This window comes from Colias croceus, chromosome 1, assembly GCF_905220415.1.
Source record: "Colias croceus chromosome 1, ilColCroc2.1".
NCBI classification, from domain to species: Eukaryota; Metazoa; Arthropoda; class Insecta; order Lepidoptera; family Pieridae; genus Colias; species Colias croceus.
In genome coordinates, this window is record NC_059537.1 from 4,290,556 (window position 1) to 4,316,378 (window position 25,823).

Sequence of the window (25,823 nt, forward strand, 5' to 3'; positions counted from 1 at the left end):
TAGCATTGATCTAGCTTATCTGTTAAAAATATTGTTAAAAAAACTAGCGCTTAAAACCAGTTTTTTACGTAATTAAAAAGTTAGTTTTTTTTCCGTAGCGCTAGTTTTCTTAAGTAAAAAACTTGCTCACATTTAAGCTTTTTGAGACAAATATAGTTCGTTTGTTTATCGTATGTATACAATGTAGGTAGTATGTATATATTTATCGCCTCCATAGACGCCACTAAGCTCATGTGAAAACGGTATTTGTGAAACAGATAAATCAACGTTCAAAAATAGAACTGAGATAGCGTTATCAAAAATTTGATTTTATTTATTTTACAAAAAATAGATTTCTATTTATTAAATCTATCAAACACCCGAGAAACAAGTCTTATAAATTCACAACTTATTTCATTCCCGCTATCATCTAGCAGATCTCATTGCAATTCAATTAAATTGAAATTAATATTGTTCGTTGTAAAATTTCCATACAGAATAATCATTCGTTTATATGATTTCTTTAGAATATTCGAGAACATTATTCTAAGCATTTATTTATTTATTTATTTATTTAAGCCTTTATTGCTGATACAAACATACATATAAAACTAAATCTATCTTAAACATTATTACATATTTAACTCATGGGATTTTTCGGTTTGGTGATCAGCGTGTCTTGTGACACATAGGCCTCTTCCAGCCGCTTCCACTCATTCCTACTGTTCGCATGTCGGGTCCATACTATTCCACCAATCTTTTTAATATCATCTATCCATCTCTTCACTTGTCTACCTTTCCTTCTTTTTCCATCACGTGGTTGCCATTCTGTTAATATTTGTGTCCATTTCGTTTTACTGTCCCTACTCATGTGTCCCGTCCATCGCCATTTTAGTTGCCTTATTTTCTTTATTATATTTTCCACCTTGGTTATTGAACTTATTTCTTCCGCTGTTTTACGATGTTTAAGTGTAACGCCTATCATACTTCTCTCCATTGCCCTTTGACATGATCTTAGTTTTAAAAGATGTCTTTGAGTTAGTGCCCATGTTTGGCACCCGTAAGTAAGGCATGGCAAAATACATGATTTGAACACTTTTCTTTTCGATATTATTGGAAAATATTTACTTTTAAATATTTCTTTTAATGACCAATATTTGTTCCACGCGTAAGTCACCCTTCTTTCTATTTCTATCTCTGTCTGGTCCCTAAATGATATTAATTGCCCCAAATATGTATAGCTTCTCGCGTATTCAATTGTTTCACCTTGAATTTCAATCGGTATTTCTTCCCTATTAGTCATAACTTTTGTTTTAGTTTTATTCATTGTAAGTCCAACTTCCCTACTCTTATCTTCCAGCTGTTTTAACATATGTTGAAGCTCATTACCATTGTCGGATATTAATACCAAGTCATCCGCAAATCTTAGATGATTAAGTTTTTTCCCATCGATACTTATACCCATATCGTCCCAGTTTAATTGCCTGAATATGTTTTCCAATACGGCCGAAAAAAGTTTTGGGGATAAAGGATCTCCCTGTCTTACTCCTCTAGCTACCGGAAACTCTTCCCCAGTTGTTTCTAGTTTAACTTGTGCGTTACTATTCGTGTATACGTTTCTAATTATGCGGATGTATTTTTTTGGCACACCCTGATGCATTAGTGACTTCCAGAGTGAGTAGTGTTTTATTGAGTCGAATGCTTTAGTGTAGTCAACAAAAGCGATGTATAAAGGTTTGCAGTATTCCTGACATTTTTCTACAAGCTGTTTTATGACATGCATATGATCGACCGTTGAGAAGCCCGCTCTAAAGCCAGCTTGTTCCATAGGTTGTTGTTCGTCTAAGAGTACCGTTATTCTTTTCAATATCAACTTAGAAAATACCTTGTAGATATTTGACATGAGACTTATAGGCCTATAGTTCTCAATGACTGTCCTATCTCCTTTCTTATGCAGCAGAATAATTATACTCTTAGTCCATGAAGATGGTATATCCTCTGTTCTTAAGACGGTGTTGTATAATTCCGTGAGTTTTTTTAGGTTTTCTTGTTTGGTGAGTGATTCTTTGATCATCTCATTTGTTATATAGTCTGGTCCGGGGGCTTTATCATTTTTTTGACTTAATATAGCGTTTTCTACTTCTGAATGTAGGAAATCTGGTATATCTTCTATGTCGTCACTTTCGATATTTACATTATTTTCTGATATATTATTATCTGCCGCGTAAAGTTCTCTATAAAAGTCAGTTGCAATTTTTATTATATCTTTTCTTTTTGTGGTTGATTTTCCTAATTTATTCTTAACATTTGGTATCCATTTCTTTGTTTCATTCAGTTCTTTTAAAGCTTTTTTGATTCCACCTGTCCTTTCTATGTGATAGTTTAAAATTTTTGTTCTACGTTTCTTTCTGTCTTTTTTAATGTTATTACTTATTCTTTTACTTATTTCTGAGATTGCTTTAAGGTTTTGTTGGTCTTTTCTATGTTTTAAAAGGTGTTTTCTTTTGTCAATTAGGTTTTTAGTTTCATCATCTATACAACTTGACTTTGGTTTGGAATTAATTTTATTGAGTAGAGGTCCAAATATTTCGGTTATTTCTTTAATATATTTTTCTTCAGTTGAATTTATTGCTTTATTTGTAAAATGTTGATTTGCTTTTATATGTGCTGTTACATTGAATTTGTTTCTACTTTTTCTTGGTTCGGCTTTATTTAGAATTGCTCTCACCATTCTGTGATTAGTATTAAAATTAAACTGGTTTAAAATGTTTACATCTTGAAATGCTTTTCTATTGTTTGAAGTTATGTAGTCTATTTCATTTTTGTATGATCCATCCGGAGACAGCCATGTCCATTTTTTGTTGGGATTTTTTTTGAAGAAGCTGTTCATAAATGCGAGATTATTTTCAAGTGCCATATTAATCATCCTATTTCCATTTTTACTTCTTCTGCCAAAACCGTATTTGCCTAGTATTTTTTCCTCCCCTGGTTGTTGTACTCCTATTCTACCATTGAAATCTCCCATAACTATAATGTTTTTATGTGCATCTTTAAGAACTAATGATAGTTGTTCATAAAAGAGGTCTTTAGTATGATCTTCATACTGTTCAGTAGGAGCATATATTTGTACAATAGACCACATATTTTTATAACCTTTTAAATGCATATTAAGAATAGCTATTCTCTCCGAGATTCCCTTAAATTCAATGATATTTCTTTTTAAATATTTTTTAACCATGAAGCCTACACCATAACTTCCTTTTGTTTCTCCCTTATAAAATAATAAATAATCTTTGTGTTCTTCAATACATTCTCCTAATCTTCTCATTTCGCTTAGTCCTATTATGTCCCATTTTATTTTTGTAAGCGCTTCTTCTAGTTCTATTAGTCTTTCTTGTGTTCTTAATGTTAGACAATTTAGGGTGGAAATATAAAATTTGTTGTATCCTTTTGTTTTTATTTTATTATTATTATCTGTTATTGGAGCTGGAAGGGATTGGTCATTATCCCCCACGGAGACCAACCGGCTTGGGGGCGATAAGGAGTTTATTTTGTTAATGTCGTTAAATTGTTTTGTCTTGTTCGTTGTGTTTTTCCGGTTTCCGGCGTGTGTTAGTTGCTATTGTTTATTTAAATCTGACGTTGACTGCGATCTGTTCCTATACATTCGTTCAAATGCATTTATTTTATTAATTTTTGGTCTAACATCATTGACGTCAGTAGGTGTCTTTGGTGAGTTGGATTGCTCTCTCTTCCTTTTATCCCGTGAAGTCCCTACATCATCTTTGACAATTAGTTTGTCATGCTGAATAAATGCTATTCGACCCTTCTTCCGTTCTTCTTTTAGTTGAGGTATGAGTTCTCTCCTCTTTTCTAACACTTCTTTACTAAAATCTTCTTTCACGAAAACTGTTTTGGGCAGACTTTTCCTATTTCGCAATACTTCGTTTCTTTTCCAGACATTTAACATATTCACTAAAATTGGTCTAGCTTTTCCTTTTTCTTTGCCAAGTCTAAACGCTTTATTTATATCTCGTTTATTAATTTCCATGCCAGACTGTTTTAAAGTATTTACTATAGTTTCTATTATATTGGTGTTATCTTTCGACTCTTCGAAGCCATAGAATATCAAGTTATTTGCCTTTTTCCCAGATTCCAGATGTTTTAGTTTTTCATTTAAGTTTTCTATTTCCTGTTTTAGGTGTTGATTTTCTTCTAAAATAGGTTTTAGTTTATTATTCATTTCCTCTAATATCCCCCTTGTTATTGATTCTGTTAATGTTGCGGTTTGTTTCTCCATTTCAAGTTTTATTTTCGAAAAAAGCATTTGCATTTGGTCGTCCATATTAAAAGTTGCTGTTTTTGTCTTGTCTATTTTGTAAAATATTACTATTATTTTTTTGCTTATTAAATTATTCAATTTTATTTTTATTTATTTTTATAAAGATATAAATTTTAGAAATGGCAACACTCGGATAAAGTCACATAGTACGGAACGTCTTATGAAATTCTTATGTTGGTACTTGTTGGTAGCACTGCTAACTGTAGACTAGAGTGTCAATTGTCACTTGTCAAAGCCAATTTTATAATTTATAGTTGTAGGTTATTAAATATGTTTTGCACTTAATTCGTCTTCTGTAACTAATTGATGCGTTTTATATCACTGTTTTCACACTCCAATGTTAGTCTTATGGAATCACTTGCACAGGTTACAGTTTTATGAAGATTTTACACAGTTTAAATTTTAAGTTAACGGAGCGAACTTCGAAACGTCTGTTATATTTGACACCCGAACCGGAAAAATTCTAAGCATTAGCTGACTATAAATGAAGTATGGAACTAAATACAATGTCTCTTATTTGATAATACCGCATATGATGGTGTAAGCGACTAGAACACTCCTGTAACGATGATTAATTAACATTTACTAAGCACTTAAGCGGTGGTATTAAATGTCGCAAATAGCATAAAGATGTATGCTATAATATTACTGTAATGATGACACAGCATCCACATGTATTAAATCATTTAAACAACGCGAAGAGGGAGCTAACAAATGCCTTAAACCAATTAGTAGTCTATAAGTTTTACCATGGAAATATATATTTTAGTTGGTATGTATTGAGGGAACTAAAAAAATTACAGAACATTTTTTTTCCGTTTAAGAAAAAACAAACAAAAAACGGAATAACATCGATGACATATCAATCCTGTCTTTATTTCGGGTTGTCATGTATGATTGTGGCATGCATATTTTTTAAGGGCAGGTGAGCCCGATGTTATGTGGTTTTTAACAGCTAAACACAAAGCAGATTAGATATACGCATAGTTACTACGCATTACTAGTGATGCGTAGTCACTAGTCTCTAATATATGGATTATGTAACTTACCTAACTATAACCTCTAGAGTAAGCATAAAAAAACACATTAAGCATACTCTTTTGCATTTATTTGAGGCAAATAATGTCACAAACCGGATATTAGGAATCCAATAATAATAAACGTATCGCGTGAGGATCTTCGCCCTTGGCTTGTACGTCGTACGATTCGATTACAAGCGCTTTGCCTGTATATTTCAGTACTTTAATAGAGGTACATAAATTTTTAATATTCATAAGTGCTGGAAAGGGTTGGCGTTTAGAAATTGGCATAAGAAAGCTAAGTACTTTATGAGGTTAAAGTAATTTGCGTGAATGGGGGTTAAATTTTATTACTGGAAAAGTATACAGTAAAATTATTTATAATTCATGCCTTCGTGCCATTAATCAAAACTCTTATTAGTGGTTAAGACTTAAGATGTCTGATATTGTTCAGTAGTCATAGTTATTGGCGGAAGATGAAGAGAGATCATTTATTGATTTAACTATTTGTCTCGGAAAACGTTATTCTACCTTACTCTTATCAGACCTACCCGATATGCACAGGAAATTTCATGAGAATCGGTCCAGCCGTTTTGGAGGAGTATGGTTACTACCATTGTGACATTGGAATTTTATATATTAATTATATTATAATGTTTAAAATGCTTTGCCTTTTACCTCTATTTACTAATTAATGTATACTACGGATACGGAAGCGCAGTAACTCATAAAATAAATAGAGCTGCTAAATAAACGATTAGATAGGGGAACGTAACATAAACATAATATGATATTAATGCCTACAAAGGCCTCAAAGGAAACTCAAACCAGTGATAATTAATAATAACGTTTAATGTACTATTACGCACATTTGCCCACTAATTGAAGTTTGCGAGTAGAATATTTTAGTGCGCCTTCCGCGATGTCTTATTTGTTAATGTATTGAAACCCTTATTATATATTATAGAAGGTATATTATAGTATATTAGAGGCCGTGATATCACACGCCTCGTACGCACCTGTCTCTACCAAATTTCATACGGATCTCTTCAGCTGTTTTTGCGTGACAGAGTAACAAACAAATTCTTATTAACATTTGCATTTATAATATTAACAAGATTGAATTTTCCATTTGATTAATGATAACATACCATATCATACTGCGGTATTTATTCGATTTGTTGAGCTATAAAAGAGGAACATTTGGTGTAATAGCGCTGACAGTCGATAACACGAAATATGCGCTTTTTTGCGGCTGCCGTAGCCAGAAAATGTCACGTCAATTATTTTGCGTGGGTATCTCCAAAAGTTCGTTATAACGAATATTACTGTTAAAACCATTAGGGCATTTTTTATTAAATGAACATACTAGGAAAAAGTATGAGCATTCATATAATATAATAAAAAGAGCGTGTGTGCCGAGCGCACGTGTCAGAAATAAAACTTCTTTGGCATGATTCAAAGATACCAAAATCGTCGCCCTACTCTATGATGCGACGGTATTGCTATGACGTGACGGCATTGCCATGACGCGACCTTGAAATTTTACTCTAAACGCGCCTAAATAAGTTTCACTTCAAAAATAAGTTAATGTAACTAGGTATGTATTAAATTATCTATAACTGGAAAAGGGAAATATTTCCATTTCACCGCGAAAAGTCCGCCATTGAAACAGTAAAATGGATCTGCATCAGTAGGTGACTCGGATATAAAGTACAGTGCAAATGTTCTTTAAACAGAAAGGGGACGTTTTATACAAAAGTTTTAAAAATAAAAGTCTCGAGGTCGTAAGAGGAATTTTAAATTTATCCCGGTATGTTACGTAGAGCAGAACTAGTGGCTTAACTCCAAAAATAATAAAATTACCGTAGTTCCAAGTCATAGTCGGAACGAACTAAGCGAGATTGTAAGTGAACGTAACGTGTAGAATGGATGAAATTCTCTACTCTGGAAGACTGTAATTCTATTGAAATAGTTTTCGAGTATACGAAAACCCTACTAATATTATAAAGTTTGTATGTTTGTTTGTTATTTACTCCTTCACGGAAAAACTGCAGAACCGATTTTCATAAAATTTGGCACACAGTTAGAGGGTAACTTGGATTCACACATACGATAAATTTTATTCCGGAAATTCCACAGGAACGGGAACTATGCGGGTTTTTCTATGAAAACGTGAGCGAAACGGTGGGCAGAAAGCTAGTATACCCATAAAATATTTCATGTCATTTATAAAACCCATTGTGACAGCTATAGTTTTTCTATTAGATTACATATATTCGTCATGTATGTATATTCGTCGGTTACTGCAAACTAATGGGACCGCTGTGTGCCCAAAGCTGACATGTCACTCTCGACCACGCTATATTGCCGAACTGTAGCAACAAATTGTCATATTGATGTAGGTATCGTTCAACGAAATGTTTTGTGCATTCGTGCAGTAATTGATTGGGCCGTCATCAACACAGGAATTATATTACGTAATAGTCATTGATTTTAATTGTATTGTATTTGTACTGGATGTATGTATCCGTTTTAATCAGGGCGTTATTAAAAAACGAATGACAATAGTTCAACATTATAATTTAGGCAAAACTAAATATATTCGCAACTTCAGAAGACTTACCTACTTCAATTCTAACTAAAACTAAGGTACCTACTTAGTATTCTAAGTAATATCGTTTCTGTAAATTTTGTTTTTGTGTGCAATAAAGTGTTTTCTATTCTATTCTATTCTATTCTTAAAATTAAAGAAGATAACACGGGTCTAAAATAAAATTGCTTAATCCACGCCTATTAATGTTATATTATTATAAGTAATTTTTATTGATTTTAGTTTTCCCTTTTCACAATAAATTTTATAAGAGTGCATGACGCAGTGCATAAAAACTAATTCCATGAAAATATACCCTTACAGATATTGATTACGAGCGGTCGATAGCTAGCATGTTATTATGTATATCACCATTACCCGATATCATCGTGGACCTTGTAACAACGACACGAGTGGACGGTCACGGCCGCACACTTGTAGATATATACAATGGAACTTGAAAGTCGTTGATAATTCAGGGACGGTAATGAAAACTATTTTCGTGTAAAATTTAGCTATGTTTTGGACGTTTCGGTTTAAGAAGTTACAGGCGTATTAATTAGATAAATAGATGTTAGATGATTATTAAATGTAAGATGTTTTTAAGATCGTTGTTGCATGCTATTTCTAAAATATATAATTGTACTTACCATTATTGATTTTTCAGACCTTAAATAAACAAAATTTAAGCATAGCATATTTTGAAATGATAATAAAACTGATATGTATTTCGTAATTTGTTTATTAACCTTATACTAATATTTTAGTAATTTGATCTTGAGTTTGTGTTCGCCTAATGACATCATAAAATTATTTACACTTTGTGTTCTAATTAAAGCAAATGATATCCTATTATTACGCCAATAAGGGGGTAAAACAATCAGTCTACAGCTTCTCTAAAGAGGGTGTTCATAAGATAGCCTTGGGCACACCAATAAACCCTTATAACTTTGTTAATTATTCCGCTAGTCGTGGCCTAATATAGACAAGGCTCGCAGGAAACCAGTAACAATATTTTGAGTTAATTTTATAATAAACAAGACCTCTCTTGGGTACCGAGCTATTTGTGGTTACTCTGTAATGTACAGAATAATAGTTTATAATTAGATTTTACTATAATTTCCACCCTTGACCTTTTTCGTCGAATCTTTGTTTCGTCGATGTTCGATAATTTCATCGTATAGATGTAATACAGTTTTTTATTCTCCTAAAAGGTTACTTTTTCACAAATAAATTTTATATTTAATTCCGTTAACTCATGAATACGAAAATATCAATGTATTCGAATTTCTATCACTAAAGGAAAGGAATATGCGTTCAATTTTCGTAGAATGTTTAAATATTTATAAACGAAAAACGTTGAAAGTAATTAAATTTTAAAGCTACGCGTAAAATAATTATCATCGCATATTATGAAGACTAAATGTAGTTTTCCTTTGTTGAGTCCGACACAAGTTTTATTGTTGAAATAAGGAATGAAGAATTTTTCTCGCCGTCAGAATTTGCTAGAAATTTTCCGAGATATAATTAAAACTAGCTCATTTATGAGGAACTTCTAAAATGAAGATAGCTATTCCTTTGTTCAGTTTCTTTAGTACTAATCTTTTTGTTTTGAAATAATGCATTCAATTTTAACACAATGTAAAGGAAGTCATTGATAAAACAGAAAACTGGAGAATTTTATACCTTGGGTGTTCCTTTATTTATCTTAAATAGATATGCTCAAATGTTGAAGTTAGTTTTATCAACGTTCATACGAATGATAAAATCAGGCCTTTTGGAAAAAAAGCATTTCTAATGACGTCCTTGCGAATGCTCGACGCTCTGTTTGGCGCAAAGCTCACAGCTAGTGATCATTTACCTGTACCATTTCTTATAAACTTGCGTAAATTCTTCATTTGAACCTTGCAATTTAAAAGACTTTGTGCATTTGCTCTATAAAATGGAGCCTACTCGTTGATTTAAAAATGAGATCGTCATAAAATGATAAAACATAAAAAGGTCCTCATCGAGGAGCGGTTCCATAAGATTTAAAAAGGACGAATGATCGATGTTCTAGTACAAGTGAATGGTGGAAAGACTAAGTATCATTAATCGACTGGTTAAGATCGATTGTTTTTACGAAAAGAACACGTGGTTTCAGAACTAATTTCCAATCGATTAACGAAATAACGAGCAATAAAAAGAGGTTGTCAAACTTTCAGTCACATTAAGCATAAATACACCCACCACCGTCTGTTTAAAAATAGCTACTTTTTGTCCTTAAAACGATAGGGTAGAGGCATGTCTCCCTTTCGTGTTTATGGTCGTTAACGACAAGGGTGGTGCTACCACCCTGGTGGCGACGGTAGTACATCACTAGGCTTGCCCCGATGTGCGTGTTTTCGCGAAAAACGTTTTTCCGTGGAAAAGTAGTTTTTCTATCTTAACGTGAATTTTATATGAATTTTGTATGAAAATTCTGTAGAAATATATTTTTAAATGAGTGTTAGATTTCACGTTTTTTAAATTATTAAATACGTTATATACTTATATCGTTTACGTAATAAAGTATACAATTAATTTGTTGTGCTTCCAAAGTCAAAAATTATATACTTTATATTAGAGTTGGTTTATAAAAAGTTATTAAAAATTTTATCATATTGAAACCGATGAACAAGTAAAAATGTGGTGTGATTATGTATTCAAGTGTGAATTTTATTAAAATCTTCTGACATGATTTTGCAGGCCTTGTGAAAATATTTTATTTGTAAAATATTTCATTTTTGCGTTGGCTTTTAAACACCGAGATATGAAATTGATAGGGGTGGATTTTTAAATGATTGGATGTACACTGTTTCCATAACAATTAAATTACATTCGATGTTTTTCGAGTAAAAACAGTGTAAAATATTTACTGTTTGTTTACTTTACTCGTCAAAAACGAATAAATTAATGCCTGACGTAAAAAACATAAACATTATGAAGAAATTAACTTTGTGCTATTACTTACGTAAATCTCAAAACTGGATATTATCAACCATCTTCCGAGATTGAATTCGGTTTTACGATTGTAAAATTTCCTTAAGTAATGGAGAAAAACAAAGATTACTTTTTATCAAGATAAATTCATCTTGAAAACTTGATTTAAATTTGTATAGAAAAGGCTGACACGATAACATTAAGTGCTCAAAACCGAGGTGAAAGCTAGTTATTATATATACAGCTTTTTGTATTGCTTAATTTTCGTCTCCTAGTGTAATTATAATAAAGCTTGCAGTTTACGTCAGAGCGGGAAAATATGAATTTCATTCTTTACCTAAATAAAAGATTAAAACACAGCACATGCGTGATAATTAATATGAAGCTTGCTTTGAATACTAGAATAATCCGAATGTGATATTTACCGAGAACTCGCTCGCAACAAATTAATCCTCCATATTTACATAATTACTTTGGAAATTTATGTTCGGAATATTTAATTAAATGTCTCCAGTAAAACGTATTAATCAACACCAAATATACATTGGCATATTGCGTTAATCGGTAATGTTGTAGAATGTAGGCAACTATACAGTCCTAATAAAACAACTTGGTCGAAATTTCGTTTGATCTAAATACGCGTGATGCTAACGCAGGCCTGTCTTTCTTTATTACCCTCGAATGTAGGTTAACCAAGCACATCGATGAACTGTTATTTACAGAAGCTTATAAAACGTTGTTACAACTGAAAAATTGAAATCTATTTCATAAGCTGTGAAGCACGTATATAACATATAGAAGGAATTAACAGATTACATACTGAAAACAATTGATAACAAACATAGAATAATGATACCTATCGGATTTGCTTGTAAGAAATAATGGAAAAATAACTACTTACTAAAAAATCATTGTTATTTGTTAATCGAGCATATTTTCAGTGTGAAACCATTGTATAATCTAATTAATACTGATTTATAGTACAAGGGTTTAAATTTAAGTAGGGTCGAAATAATTCGGGATTGTCTCGTTCAAATTGGACAAACGTAAACCGGAATGTTTTACGATCACTTAAATTGTAACCATTAATGTTTCGTACTTGTTGGGAAGACGTTAACTGAACCGCATAACGGATAATTAACTAGTCTTGCCACGAAGATAAAAGTTTCCTAGATAGCTGGATAAAAATGTAAGAAACCGCACAACTATGTAAATTATGTGTAAAGAACTAGCTTTCTGACTTAACTCGCGTGCACTTTGCGTTATCTTGAGGTAGCCCTTCCCTTATGCTATAGCGAATAAAAACTGTGAAGATAATTTTAAAGAAAGAGTGCTGACAGTGCATTACAAGAGAGTGAGTAAGAAAGAAAGTGCATTACTACACTTAATGCAATTAATAAAATTGTGATATAGAATAACCATCCATACCTTAACAAAAAGTATCCTTAAACGAATATATCTTGTCTTTTAAAGCAAATAAGCAATGAATATTCCATAATTATTAATTACCTATAGATTATAATGTGAAAGTAACATACAGTGAATACTGTTACTTATCTTCCTAATGGTCTAAATTTAACATAATAATGACATTATAGAAGTAAATTTATAATGAACTAGCGAAGTGAAGTGACGGACAAGATGTTTAGCAGTGGTGATACACCGTTGATGACGCCAGATGGCTACAGCAGCATTTCCCAAGGTCAGAAAATAATATAATCTTATTAAATAAATGCTTTTCAAATTATGTACATATATTTTAAATATTTTATCAGCACAAAGCAGGCCAATTAGATTCTTTATTCAAAAGTTTACAACGCCTACAGTAACATATGTACGTACTAACTGCCCGCGTTCACATACATTTTTTTGGGTAGCCCTAATTAATTTCACTGATAAATATAACTGATGATACTATGAAAATATAGATATGGATTCCTTTGTGGGTTATAGAACAAATGTCTCATTACCATTATGCTTCACAAACTAATTTTTCGAAGACAGAATCTGTGTTTTTAACGATCTATAGAGAACGTAAACCATGTTCCGGAAGACTGTAAAAGGGTGGTAAAAGCTTACATACTTAAATACGACACAAATTAAAAAAGCTCTCCATCCACAACATTTTCACTAAAATATGGGTTGTGAATCAACAAATTTAAGATTTAGGTAAAGCTGGTAACTATAGATACTAAGTACGTTATATGTCTAGAACCTGTAAGCCCTACTTAACTTAGGATTTAGGAATCAGGATCTTTAGGAGAACTACTTTAGACCTAAAGTATTTGCGCAAACACAGGTGTACTCTCTATAGGGTACCTTGAAGAAAATCCGAAACGTTTCGGATATTTGATTACGTTTCGGATTTTCTTCGCTTGTTCTATAAAAGTATACCTTAGGGACTTGATATGAAATTACATAGAAGTATGTTGCATACAGCAAATTAAAGTTAAACGTTTACAATTTAATTTAATTTTACATGCTGTTTAGCTAAGTGTTTAGCGGTCAACGTTTTGTGTTATTATAAATTCTAAAAACCGTAAAACTGATGAAAATTATTGTCAAAATTAACAAATTAGTAGTTTTTAGGTAAATTGTCTACCCCACATCTACTAAACGACGTATAACTACGCTTTATCCATGTATATTTAGTGGAAAAATAAAAAGCACCCAACACAAGGTTAAATAAGGCCACGCCGAAGGTGCACTGAATATTTGATAGCGCGGGAAATATAGCCACGTACGACGAAGGACGAAGATAAACGAAATAATAACTACGACCCTGGATTATTTATGTATCCAACACTTACCCTTTTATTGAGATGCCTTCTGAACTATGTTCCAGGCTTGAATACGCTATAGGATTTCTCAGATTTACTTGGTTTTTGCGTGTTGCTTTAAAATCCTTTTATTATTTTTGTATAACGTCAATATATTCAAGACCGAATATTGGAGCAACAAATATTTAAAATATTTTTGGTTATTATAAGTATTATTTACGTTTAAGAATCACATAAGTAATCTGTCATTTTTCACATTCATATAGATGTTTAGATGGAATAATAAAAATAAAAGAACAAAAGATATATAGAGATGTTAGAACTTAGAAAGAATTGCTACAAAAATATATTATGTTTTTCATGAGAAATATAAGAAAATAATGTTAACGGAAAATAAGTCCAAAATAAAGCTTCGAGGGTTTATTCATACCACGATATTACGAAACGGAACAATTCGTAGCATATTGTTATAAAAGTACGATCGTTTTCATTGTATTGTCAAGGTTTCCGAACGAAGGACAATCACATGAATAAGTTATAGTCCTTTTCAACTAGGATGATTCCTGTGACACATCGATTTTTGACACGTGTAGAGATTGCCTTTACTGAAATCATATCAATTGTTTCCGATAATCGATAATATTTTATATGGAAATGAAATCGATTTGAATAAAGGACCAAAATCAGTTATTTCGGCATTTCGCCAACAATTAACTAAGGAATCTTAGCAAACAACAGCGACAAAAAGTGAATAATTACAATTAGTAATAATAACACAATACCACGTAAAGTATCAATATAAAAATGCAATTTGTATACAAAGCTGACGGACTCGTACAGACGATTGACACGATTGACAAACGATCACAAGATGGGCGTCGCTTATAAGATTTTCCAACTCTATAATTTTTCAACGTTCGATTTCATGTACACGAATTGCGTATGTATTATTTTTTTGTGTTATTTTATTTTATTTTTCGTTATATTAAACTAAACAATACTGTTTTTGTTTTAGTAGCTTAAGATGTTTAATTTTTATATTTTTGATAATAATGCCGCCTTAAAATAAAAATATTATGCATTAAAATTATTTTTGCTTTTTAAACATAAAATACGTAATTCGGAACACAATGAAGTGTCACAGGAATCATCCTAGCTGAAAAGGACTATAATAACACAGTTTAATAACAATATCATTCCTCCTGTCAAGGACGAAGTAATTATAGCTCTGTTTATTTCGAACACGTGTATAAAAATATCATATTTTTATGTACATGTATTCTTAACTAGCTATGCCCCGTGGTTTTACCCGCATTGCTCTGCTCCTGTAGGTCGTATCGTGTTATATATAGCCCATACCTATAGCCTCCCTCGATCAATGGGCTATGTAAAACCGAAAGAATTTTTCAAATCTGACCAGTAGTTCCTGAGATTAGCGCGTTCAAACAAACTCTTCAGCTTTATAATATTAGTATAGATATCTTTAGGATTGTCGTGCACATAATAATAGTTAAAAGATACAATTGTTTAAAACAGTTGTTTAAGAATCAAATAGGTTTAATTGCAATGACTTAAATACAAATTTTTAGTACACAGTGGGTAATTACTTTAATAATGTAGAGCTATTTTGGCCTATTATAGTTTTCAAGATTAGTCAATGTTCGAAATAGATTTAGACTAAACATCTATCTATACATATAATAAATCTGTAGAAGGGTCAATTCTGTACATTGAAAATATTGAAAAAAATAAATACCACGGGGTGTTACTGGATCGATACCAAACCCAAATATGTGATTAAAAAAATTTTTGTCTGTCTGTCTGTCTGTCTGTCTGTCTGTCTGTATGTGAAGGCATCACGTGAAAACTAACGGTTTGATTTCGATGAAACTTGGTATAATTATACCTTATTATCCTGGGCGTAAAATAGGATACTTTTTATCCTGGAAAAATACATAGAAAAAAATTAATCTTAATTTTTCAGTTTTATCCATAGACGTTGTTCTGTAGAACCGCGAACACACGTTGCGTATTATTATAGGCCTAGCCGTATTTGGGTCCAATAGATATTTATAAGATGTCATTGTCAGAGTTACTCAAAATGGTGAAATAAACCATCCACGCGAAGACCGACATACGCGCGAACGGAGTCGCGGGCGGAAGCTAGTTTTGAATAATTTTTTAAATTAGGTAGGTTAATCATATACCGATCTTTATTGCAACTAGAATTACTTTATTTTAGGAGAAGCTATGTTTAGTATATCACCAAGCGCCTACTAATGTCAAAGAATAAAATATTCAGATTCATTCATTCATTCCACATTTACTTTTCCTTATACATAAGTTGAGGCAAAGACATACGACAGAAGACATTGGCATAGACACTACACTACATATTTTATATTATGAAAATGTCTTTGCCTCAACAAATAATCAGTTTGCTTTAAAAAAAATTTATATAAAAAAATAAACAGGCGAAGAAAATTGAGCTTTTCATTTCAATTTAAATTTAATAAATTCAGACACCGCTTAACGAAGACTGAATATTAATTTATTAATACCGTTATTTAAGCATTTAATATAACTACATAAGTTGGTGAAATAGAAATAGAAACGTCTTCAGTTGAAGGAACCTTGGTTGCAACCGTGACCGACCCTAATAAGGGCTATAAACGCCATGCAAGGGCCTCGGCAAGTTCAAGTAAAAATCGATGCAGGTGTTCGGCTGAAATCGTGCTTTTTCGTGTACATTCGGCCCCGGGACTCAGGTGATAGAAGTTTATACTGTGACTGAAAAGTTATCTAGCAACATTTTCATTTTTATAATGGCCACTTTAAAGAAGTATCTCCGTAGTGGTGACGGTCTTGGTTTTTTTAATGAAACAAAAACTCGAGTTATTAAATTATAGGGATAAAGTATAGTTAGTGTTTCAGAGTAATAAAATAAATAAACGTTTTTAACACGTAACGATGATTTGTCATTTATATTATCATGTGAATAGTTTATTTAGGTAATACCTATGCTAAGGACGGAGATTTAATTGTTTTTTTTTTTTTATAAATCGCTATGACTTCTTACATGTTTTTTTTATAACAATACATATCATTATTTTTCTCTTATTCGAATAATTAATGAAATATCTTCTTCATAAACCGTAGTTAAATGTAGCAATATAAATTATATGAAGCCAACCTATTCTTACGAAACAACTAACAATATCATCTCCAAAAGAGCCATTGTTCCCAGCCACGAAAATGCAGAATCCTCGAATAATAACGTTTAATTTGTTTAATGGAAGTATTTTGTATCCAATTGTGTTCCAAATAGCGGCCATTGCAGTCACGGCCGCAGCTATTGTTCTTCGTTCGCAAACTACACTTTTATTTTTAACTTTCGCGCCTATACATTGTTTATATTTACGGGAAAATATTGTGCACGAGTAACATTAAAGAATAATGCCTGGCTGCCAGCATTTACGTCCTAAGTTCATATTTCACCTCGAGTTTCATCAACCTTTACAATATACATAATAACTACATTCATCTTTTATAGTTAGATAGTCATGTTGTAAAGTTATTTCACGAGAGACACCCGCTAATAATATAGGTATATTATATTACATATTCTATTAATAAACTACATACTTAGTGCTTGTAAAACTATTATCGTATTGAAAAATCCAAGAAGCTCCAAGTTCGCATCCCATGATATTCTTACTGATCTAAATGGACGTTGTAAATATGCCATTTCTTTAACTTCGATAGTAGGGTCACGTCGTCTGGGTCCCCGGGGCACGTGACCTCATTTTTACAAGCTTACTAGCAACTTTGAAAAATGCTCTATGTAACAATATTGTGTATGTTACAATTTCCTGTAAATATATTGAATACTTTGTAAAGTTTGTAAATGACGTATTCGCAATATCCGCATTTTAACAATTTCCGCAAAGTTTCATGTATGATCGAACGTGACGAATTTTCAATATTTCAGAAATTTCTTCGTAGCGTACCTTTTTATTTAATCAAACAGCATGTACTTAATTACATTACCATCTATTTATATCACAATGTTGCCAAGTTTCATTCAACCAAGGCCAATCACAGATACGCCTCAAATCAAGCCACAAACATTATTATATAATTAACGGTTATTTTTATTTTCAGGTACGTTACAGTTCGTAGCTGAAGAAAATTCGCCTTCGATTCCGTGAGTGACTACGAAACAAAAACATTATGATTGACTAGTTCAGTGCAAATTATTCTAGAAACTAATTACTGGTCCGCTAATCAAGTGCCGTAAACACTACTGTATTCCAGTTGTCAAAGATAACGAATATTGATTGGCTCCTCATTTACATAATGAAACAGTGTGAGCATTTATTTGACGTTAATTTGCTTTGAATTATATAATACTAGCTGCTCCGCGTGGTTTCACCCTCGTGGCTCCACCCCTGTTGTTCGTAGCGTGATGATAGCCTATAACCTTCCTCGAAAAATGGGCTATCTAATACCGAAAGAATGTTTCCAATCGGACCGGTAGTTCCCGAGATTAGCGCGTTCAAACAAACAAACAAACTCTTCAGCTTTATAATATTAGTATAGATAGGACGCGTTATTACATCATCCCTGGGTGGATAGCATAATATTTTTATACCTATTTCGAGTTATTACTATAAGGTTAGTTTATTGTTACGTATTTTCTTTGTCCACAGTAAACTATTATGCCTAAATGGCATGCTACATGTAATGTGTAATCTATATACATTTACCTTTACATTTATAAAAATATTATGAAAAGATAAGATTGTGTGTAATAGATTATGTATCTCTTTATTTATTTAACCGATTTTGATAATTCATTTACCACTTCATCATTTCGGAATATCAAGTAGGTACCTTTTTTTTACTTTTTTCCTATATTATGACGTGAACTGACTGAACGTGTACCGACTTAAAAGTAGCATTACCCAAACTAAATATTTAAAATTGTGAAAAATAAATTTATAATTTTATAGCCATGATATCTTTTTTTATAGACGACACACTCATACCATAGAATATAAACAATAACATGACCAAATAATTATATTAAAAATAACTTTTAATTCATTCTTCTTTTAACAAGCATACCGGCTCTATGTATTTCCATCCTGAAAGCGCCCCTTCGCTACCAAACCAGAGGCTGCCATCCGGCACTGGCTAAGCGTTTTTTGTTGAACCTTTTAATTATTTTCCTGACCGTATTTTCTTACACAGTCTTCATTAATATAAATTAAATGCTCACCCTTTCTCATTAAGTCAAAAATCAGTCTGGTATATTCTATAACACTAAATAAAACATATACTTACATAAGCAGTAATATTATTGTAGAAACTAGTAGTTAGAACAACCTACATTACAAACTTTAAAAATAAACATAACCGCTCTCATTTCCAATACATCGCTAATATTTCCCCGATACAAACTTCTAACAACGATGCTGGCATACTTCCATGTCCCTACTTAAAACCTTACGTGGCTTAGAATAATATTACTTCATTTTGTAAAACGTACTTTATCTCACACTTCGTGGGAATGGTAATTCTGGAAATATATTCGAGCTCTCAACGAATTCTGAGGGTGGTAAAAGGAGCATAATTTTAAACGAACAGATAAGAAGGTAAAAGTTTATCTATAACTTTATCCTGGCCTTTAAAAGATAAAGAATCTGACTGTCGTATTATTATGTTATAAAGCTTAACAACTTTTTTATAACTTACTAATTAATACAATAACTCATCGTGGCCGTTTGAATTCTGAAAATATTACCTTATGATTTCTACCTTACACTTCATAATATCATAAATTGATAATTTTACATAGAATCATGAATTTGACATAGAATTTCTTGATAATTTTGAGGCAAAAGTACCCTTTTCATTTGTCAACAATCTCAATATAATTTTGGGGTATTATATAGGTACTTATCATGATGTGTAACATCCACATCAAGCTTTGAGCCGCATTATTGCTGAGACATATTTTACCAAAGTCGGAAGCAAACATCATTTGACAAGGTAAAAAAAAACAGTCTCCTTATTATATTCTTCTTTATTTTAAATTGATGCTATTCATATTCATAGAAAAGGCGACGTAGAATCTCCTGATACTTTATTACGGGTCAAATCTTAGGCATTGGCTTGGATCCAGGATGTAAACCTGGACACACGTGTGTTCACACCAGGATAAGTGGGTAGTCCACATCCGTAGCCCCAAGATGCGATTCCCACTATGACGTTGTTATGAATTAGTGGTCCTCCAACATCGTTCTGACATTGATCCCGGCCTCCTACATCCAACCATCCAGAACACAGCATATTGTTGGTCACAGCGTAACCCAAAGCCTTGTAACGACTTGCGCAAATCTGCTGATTGACAGTCCATATTTGGACATGACGTAGCAGGTCAGATGGAGGACCGCCATACTGTTTAAATTAGAAAATAATTTAAAAATTATACGATAAAATTGCGTTATTTACCATGTTGTAAATTATTGGAAACGTCAGCTAAATAATATTACAAAAAACGCATTTTAAAAGAGAAACAAAATATAAATAACAATTGTTTTATATTGGAGTTTTTATTTTTCACATTATTCAAACACCAAGCTAACCGATATAAATCTTAATACTATTATAAAGGCGAAAGTTTGTAAGTATGGATATACATCCATACGGATGTATGGATGTATGGATATTTGTTACTCTTTCACGTAAAAACTACTGAACCGATTACAATGAAATTTAGCACACATATAGAGGGTAACTTGGATTAACACATAGGATAGGTTTTATCCCGGAAATCCCACGGGAACGGGAACTATGCGGGTTTTCCTTTGAAAACGCGAGCGAAGCCACGGGCGGAAATCTAGTATGATATAAACTTATTTTATACGTATACTAGACTAAAAGAGCCAAAAGAGTGAAACTTATTATTTCATTCTACGAAATACTTACATAAGTAGAACCCCATCCAACAGCCCACACGGGCTGGTTATCGTTCAGCATATACGAAGATCCGGCAATGACCCCGGCTTGCACCGTATTATTGAATTCAAATTTCTTCGTAGATCGCAGAATAGCTATATCACTGTCCAAAGACCCAGGATTGAAGTAGGGATGAAGGATAATACTCTGGACATTGTGCACTTTCCCGCCAGTATTCGCAAAACTCGACCCAACCCGTATACGCCAGTAACTGCTATTATCTTTACTGAAATTAAAAGGAATATGTAAATGAATTAATATCACATATAAATGTAAGTCACGTGTCTGTTCTTCGTGAACTGTGCCAAAGAAATTTACAATGTGTATGAGTAAGTTATAATAAACTTTTTACTTAGAAATGTTTAATTACATCTTCTTTAATCGGATTCTCAATTTGAAAAGTCATTTGGAAAATGTATAATTTTTTTACTAGAATAACGATAAGGTTAGAAAGAGAATTAAGTTGGTACGGGAGAATATTAGCTTATAGATAAAGGAAATAGATATTTTAGATTTTAAAACATCTTCTCTAGAACAAGAACACTGAACAGAACATAACAAGAATACTTACAAAATGCAGCTAGCCGCAGTAAGTATAGATCTTGTATTAATTATGGAGCCAACACAGACTTGCGAAAAGGTGACATTGTCTGAAGAACGCAGTACGGCAGCAACATATGGGTAGGAATTGATAACAGCTGTAGATCCACCGACGATCCGCGACTGAGGCGCTGCGACTACTGGATATCGAATTTTTTTATTAAATTACTGTTAAAAAATGAGTAAATAACAAAAAAAATACAAAGAGATGATCTTAAAACCCGGTAACATAATTCATATAAATATGGGTTTCATCTTCAACGAGGTACTGGGCACTTTTACTTCAAAGGCTTACTGAACTGACGAATATTGTACGGAGGTCCAAAGAGAACTCATCTCGGTATACATACCAATATTTATGCTACCGAACACATTACGACCGTGAGCACAACTATCAGCAATAAAACGCAAACACCACGTTTTCTCATTGACAGTCACACAAGCTTTCTAAGAATTAATTCGAACAGAACATCAAACAATTAATCGTCATTAATATTCTTACCGCAGGCTGAATAGAAGCCGACAATAAAAGCAATTACTCCACGCATTCTTCTTGCTTACTAAAGTGCAGCAACGTCCTGGTGATCTTTTATTTATATAAGTGCTATTAAGTGCCATCGATAACAAACAATAGAGAAATGGAACAGGGATATCGCAATTCATAAGAAATTATGAATCGTCTCTTTGTTGTTTTGAAATGCTGATAGATTATTTTGTAAAGTACTTTTCGTCATTTGTGCTATAAATATTTTATCAATAGTAAACAATTATCTTATATCTAGTACCTAGTTTCTTCATTGCGTCACTGTTATTAACAATAACATCTTTAAATTGTTATCTTCCATAGAATTCAATACTTACAATTTTTTTCCACTTGATGAAATCGTGGAGTAGCTTTGTATATTAGGATTAGATTCAAGCTACAAACTTAAGCAATAAACTTACTTTACTTTATTTTGTATAGTGTTTAATGAGCAAGAGCAAGCATAATTACATGCAATAATGTATGGTTTAATTCAATATAACCATATCTATACATATAATAAATCTGTAGAAGGGTCAATTCTGTACATTGAAAATATTGAAAAAATAAATAGCAGGGGGTGTTACTGCATCGATACCAAACCCAAATATGTGATTAAAAAAATTTTTGTCTGTCTGTCTGTCTGTCTGTCTGTCTGTATGTGAAGGCATCACGTGAAAACTAGCGGTTCGATTTCGATGAAACTTGGTATAATTATACCTTAATATCCTGGGCGTAAAATAGGATACTTTTTATCCTGGAAAAATACGTAGAAAAAAATTAATCTTAATTTTTCAGTTTTATCCATAGACGTTGTACCGTAGAACCGCGAACACACGTTGCGTATTATTATAGGCCTAGCCGTATTTGGGAATTGGGTCCAATAGATATTTATAAGATGTTATTGACAGAGGTACTCAAAATGGAGAAATAACCATCCACGCGAAGACCGACATCCGCGCGGACGGAGTCGCGGGCGGAAGCTAGTTCTTAATATTTATTTCAAATTAAAATGTCCTTTCTAATTTCTCTTATAAATAAAATTATCTACATCATTTATGTGCCACCTAACAAAAACCGCTAACCTACGAGTGCACAATGTTGTCCATTTAAAAGTTAAGCTTCGGTTAATGAACATCTGTGATACTTAACACGTTCACTGCGGCACCTAAAATGCCAAACTTACCGTTGTTGCGGCATGTCTTCCATACTTCACATCGGCAAGTTCACCACTGTGCGTCATGAGCCATTTTTATCACATCGCACCTTCTGACTTTGAAGGTTAATAATTTCATGAAATTTCAAGATATTTCAAAAACATTTTTTTCAGATAATAGTATATATAGTATTGTATATACCGCATAAATAGCTTTTAGTTTGACCCAATAGTTTAAAAGATATGAGGGAAAATGTAAACCCCTTATTTTGTGAAAAATTATTTGCCATCCCGCACTGCGTTGATACGGTATGTTTATAGTAATAGCGATGGGAAACACTGTAAAATAAAACATCGATATCGATATAAATCAATTTTGTATATTTCAGTCTGTTTGTTAACAGATAACGAGATCGTCGATACTAAAAAAAAACACAAGGAACTTGATAGAGTACTACTATCAGGAAATTGTTCAGTAACTTTTGTTTTATTGTTTTATATTATTTTCACAACTGTCATCACATTTTTGCATTTATGCTACGAAATAAAAGAAAGTAAAAAAACTAAAGCCTCTAAGGTATCATTGTCATTTAAAAATTTGATAACGACGCGTGCGGTCCTGGTACATCACTATGCGAGACTGACACGCGGCGCGCTCGCAGTACAGTGCGGCATGAGGTGCTTGTCCATGGCAAAATATTTGACATGCCGCACACAAAAGAAACGGTTTCTTATCTATGCGTGTGTCCAATATTTTGCCATACGATTTTTAAACGAAATTGAGTCCTACTTCAAACTGTGATCACAAAAATATATTTGTCTCTTTTCTAGTCATTGATTAACATATAAAAAACCTCGCCGCACCACGGTGAAAACTGCGATTTTGGGCGCCGCACTGTGGTGTAGTCGCTGATGGCCCGATACTGGACATGCCGCAGTGAACGTGTTAATCGATGAGCAGGAAGGAAATGGCAAATAAACCCATACAATTTGTACAATAAACCTTTTATTAAAAACTTAAATTGTAATGTTTTATTCAGTCTTTTATTCAAATTTATGCATTAGCCGTGATCCATGGAATGTAATTTGACACTCTCGTATTGATATTGGGAAAGTGGGTGCTAGCGCACTCTCGTGCCCACGAGTACACTCCGACCAGCACGTTGTTATGCACTAGAGAGCCGCCCTCATCGCCCACGCACTGACCACGACCGCCAACATTCAACCAGCCACTGCATATCATTCTGTCAGTAACCGCGAAGTTGACGAAGTTGTAGTTATTTCTACACAAGCTCTGGTTGATCGTCCATATTTGCACGTGGCGTAATTGCTCCGATCGTACAGCGTTCGGCTAAAATTAACAAACAAATACATTATCTTGTGATAGAAAGACAGATTACAATTTTTTCTAACCTAATAATATATAGCTGAAGAGTTTGCTTGACTGTGCTAATCTCAGGATCTACTACTACTAACTACAAGATCTTTTTTCAAAAATTATTCTCTTTCACCGTTGAATGCCTATGCGATCTCTTAGTGCTATAAGCTCTTGTATATATACGATGTGCGAAACCGTAGCGGACCGCTCATAATAAATAAACTTATATTTTAAGTAAATAAACAATAAAAAATCTGTTAAAATTCTTACCCCAGTGCGTCCCCAGCCAACAGCCCAAACGACAGCATTATCAGGAATAATGTATCCCGTGTTGGCAAGCGAAATAGCTGTAACAGTGTCAGAGTATACGAAGTTGGTAGCCGAGCGGACGATGGCGATGTCATTTTCGCGTCGTTGGGTGATGTAACCGGAGTTGATAATAATGGTGTATACGTTGTGAACGGTGCCACCGCTGTTTGCGTATGTGGATCCTACTCTGATTCTCCAGCGGTTGATGGGTTCGTTACTGCAAATAAGTAAAAATATGACCTTTAATTTTGTAATCTTGTATCTGAAATCACTAACAATAAAGATGCACGAAAAGCTCATCATCATATCTCCTCTCTAATGAAACTAAAATTTAAACCTTCATATTCCGGCAACTGGTCCAAAAGTATCAATTAAATGTCACGCAACATTCAGATGCGCATTGTTCATCATTTAATCTAACAATGCAAATCTTTATAACTCTTTTATAACTAACGAATGCACTTCTTACAAATAACGCACACCTTTAACTAAAACACTATTATTATTCACTCACGCATAACAAGAAGCCGCTGAGAGAACAGCTCTGTTATTAATAATGGAGCCAACACAAGCCTGGGCGAATGACGCACCAGTTCTGGAATATATCATAGAAGCCACATATGGGTACTGGTTGATCGTCGTGAGTGCTCCACCAGCGATCCTTGATTGTTTAGCGGGTACCGCTGAAAGAAATTAAAACATTTGTTATTGTATTATTTAAAGATGTGTGCAGAACCTCATATTTTTTCTGGAATCCTATTTGTAACAATGTTTCATTGGCACAATTTTAACACTGATGAAAGACATAATATCTCATATCACAAATAATTCCCAAAATCTAATATTTAGGTATACTTTAAATTAAAAATCTAATACTGAATGCGTACCCGTAACAACCGCAAAACAAAATAGTAAAGAAGTAATAATGAACCGCATTTTGTAATGTGTTAGTGTAACAGGTAACTGATATAAATAAATAATTGCCGGTGTTTATAGGCGACAAGCATAGCAGTACAATGATAATTATCGGCAGTTATTGGAAAAAATAATTTTATCAATCGCCTTAATTATTATCAATAATCAGCCGAAAACAAAATATCGAAACATCTATTTAATTATATAGCTTCCAAATAATGACCTAATAGGGTTGTCACCGA

At 32.8% G+C, this 25,823-nt stretch overlaps 3 protein-coding genes across 10 annotated transcripts in view; 1 reads left to right on the forward strand and 2 right to left on the reverse strand.

The window, feature by feature from the left end:
• Positions 1 to 25,823, forward strand: part of LOC123703582 (solute carrier family 12 member 4) — a 289,109-nt gene that overhangs the window by 182,746 nt on the left and 80,540 nt on the right. The gene's annotated exons all lie outside the window — the stretch shown is intronic.
• On the reverse strand, positions 19,750 to 21,932 carry LOC123704810 (trypsin CFT-1-like). 2 transcript variants are annotated; one of them, XM_045653335.1, is made up of 4 exons: positions 21,803 to 21,932; positions 21,272 to 21,440; positions 20,671 to 20,926; positions 19,750 to 20,139 (listed from the first exon to the last, which is right to left on the reverse strand). In XM_045653335.1, exons 1-4 carry the CDS (start codon positions 21,846 to 21,848, stop codon positions 19,843 to 19,845), a joined length of 768 nt encoding a protein of 255 aa, XP_045509291.1. In that variant the 5' UTR covers positions 21,849 to 21,932; the 3' UTR covers positions 19,750 to 19,842. The 2 variants fall into 2 exon arrangements, with proteins under 2 accessions (XP_045509291.1, XP_045509326.1); XM_045653370.1 differs by having other exon boundaries at positions 21,272 to 21,437; positions 21,803 to 21,891.
• Positions 23,969 to 25,727, reverse strand: LOC123704572 (trypsin CFT-1-like). Its single transcript, XM_045652993.1, has 4 exons — positions 25,554 to 25,727; positions 25,181 to 25,349; positions 24,628 to 24,883; positions 23,969 to 24,330 (listed from the first exon to the last, which is right to left on the reverse strand). The coding sequence occupies exons 1-4, from the start codon at positions 25,600 to 25,602 to the stop codon at positions 24,034 to 24,036; spliced, it is 771 nt and encodes a 256-aa protein (XP_045508949.1). The 5' UTR covers positions 25,603 to 25,727; the 3' UTR covers positions 23,969 to 24,033.

Excerpts from the sequence above, each read along its gene's own strand:
- LOC123704810 (XM_045653335.1), bottom strand. The coding sequence starts at position 21,848 with ATGCGTGGAGTAATTGCTTTTATTGTCGGCTTCTATTCAGCCTGCG. Across the intron at positions 21,441-21,802 it reads CGGCTTCTATTCAGCCTGCG|TAGTCGCAGCGCCTCAGTCG; the intron begins GTAAGAATATTA and ends TTCGATATCCAG. Across the intron at positions 20,140-20,670 it reads TTGGATGGGGTTCTACTTAT|TATGGCGGTCCTCCATCTGA; the intron begins GTAAGTATTTCG and ends TAATTTAAACAG.
- LOC123704572 (XM_045652993.1), bottom strand. The coding sequence starts at position 25,602 with ATGCGGTTCATTATTACTTCTTTACTATTTTGTTTTGCGGTTGTTACG. Across the intron at positions 25,350-25,553 it reads TTGTTTTGCGGTTGTTACGG|CGGTACCCGCTAAACAATCA; the intron begins GTACGCATTCAG and ends AATTTCTTTCAG. Across the intron at positions 24,331-24,627 it reads TTGGCTGGGGACGCACTGGG|CCGAACGCTGTACGATCGGA; the intron begins GTAAGAATTTTA and ends TGTTAATTTTAG.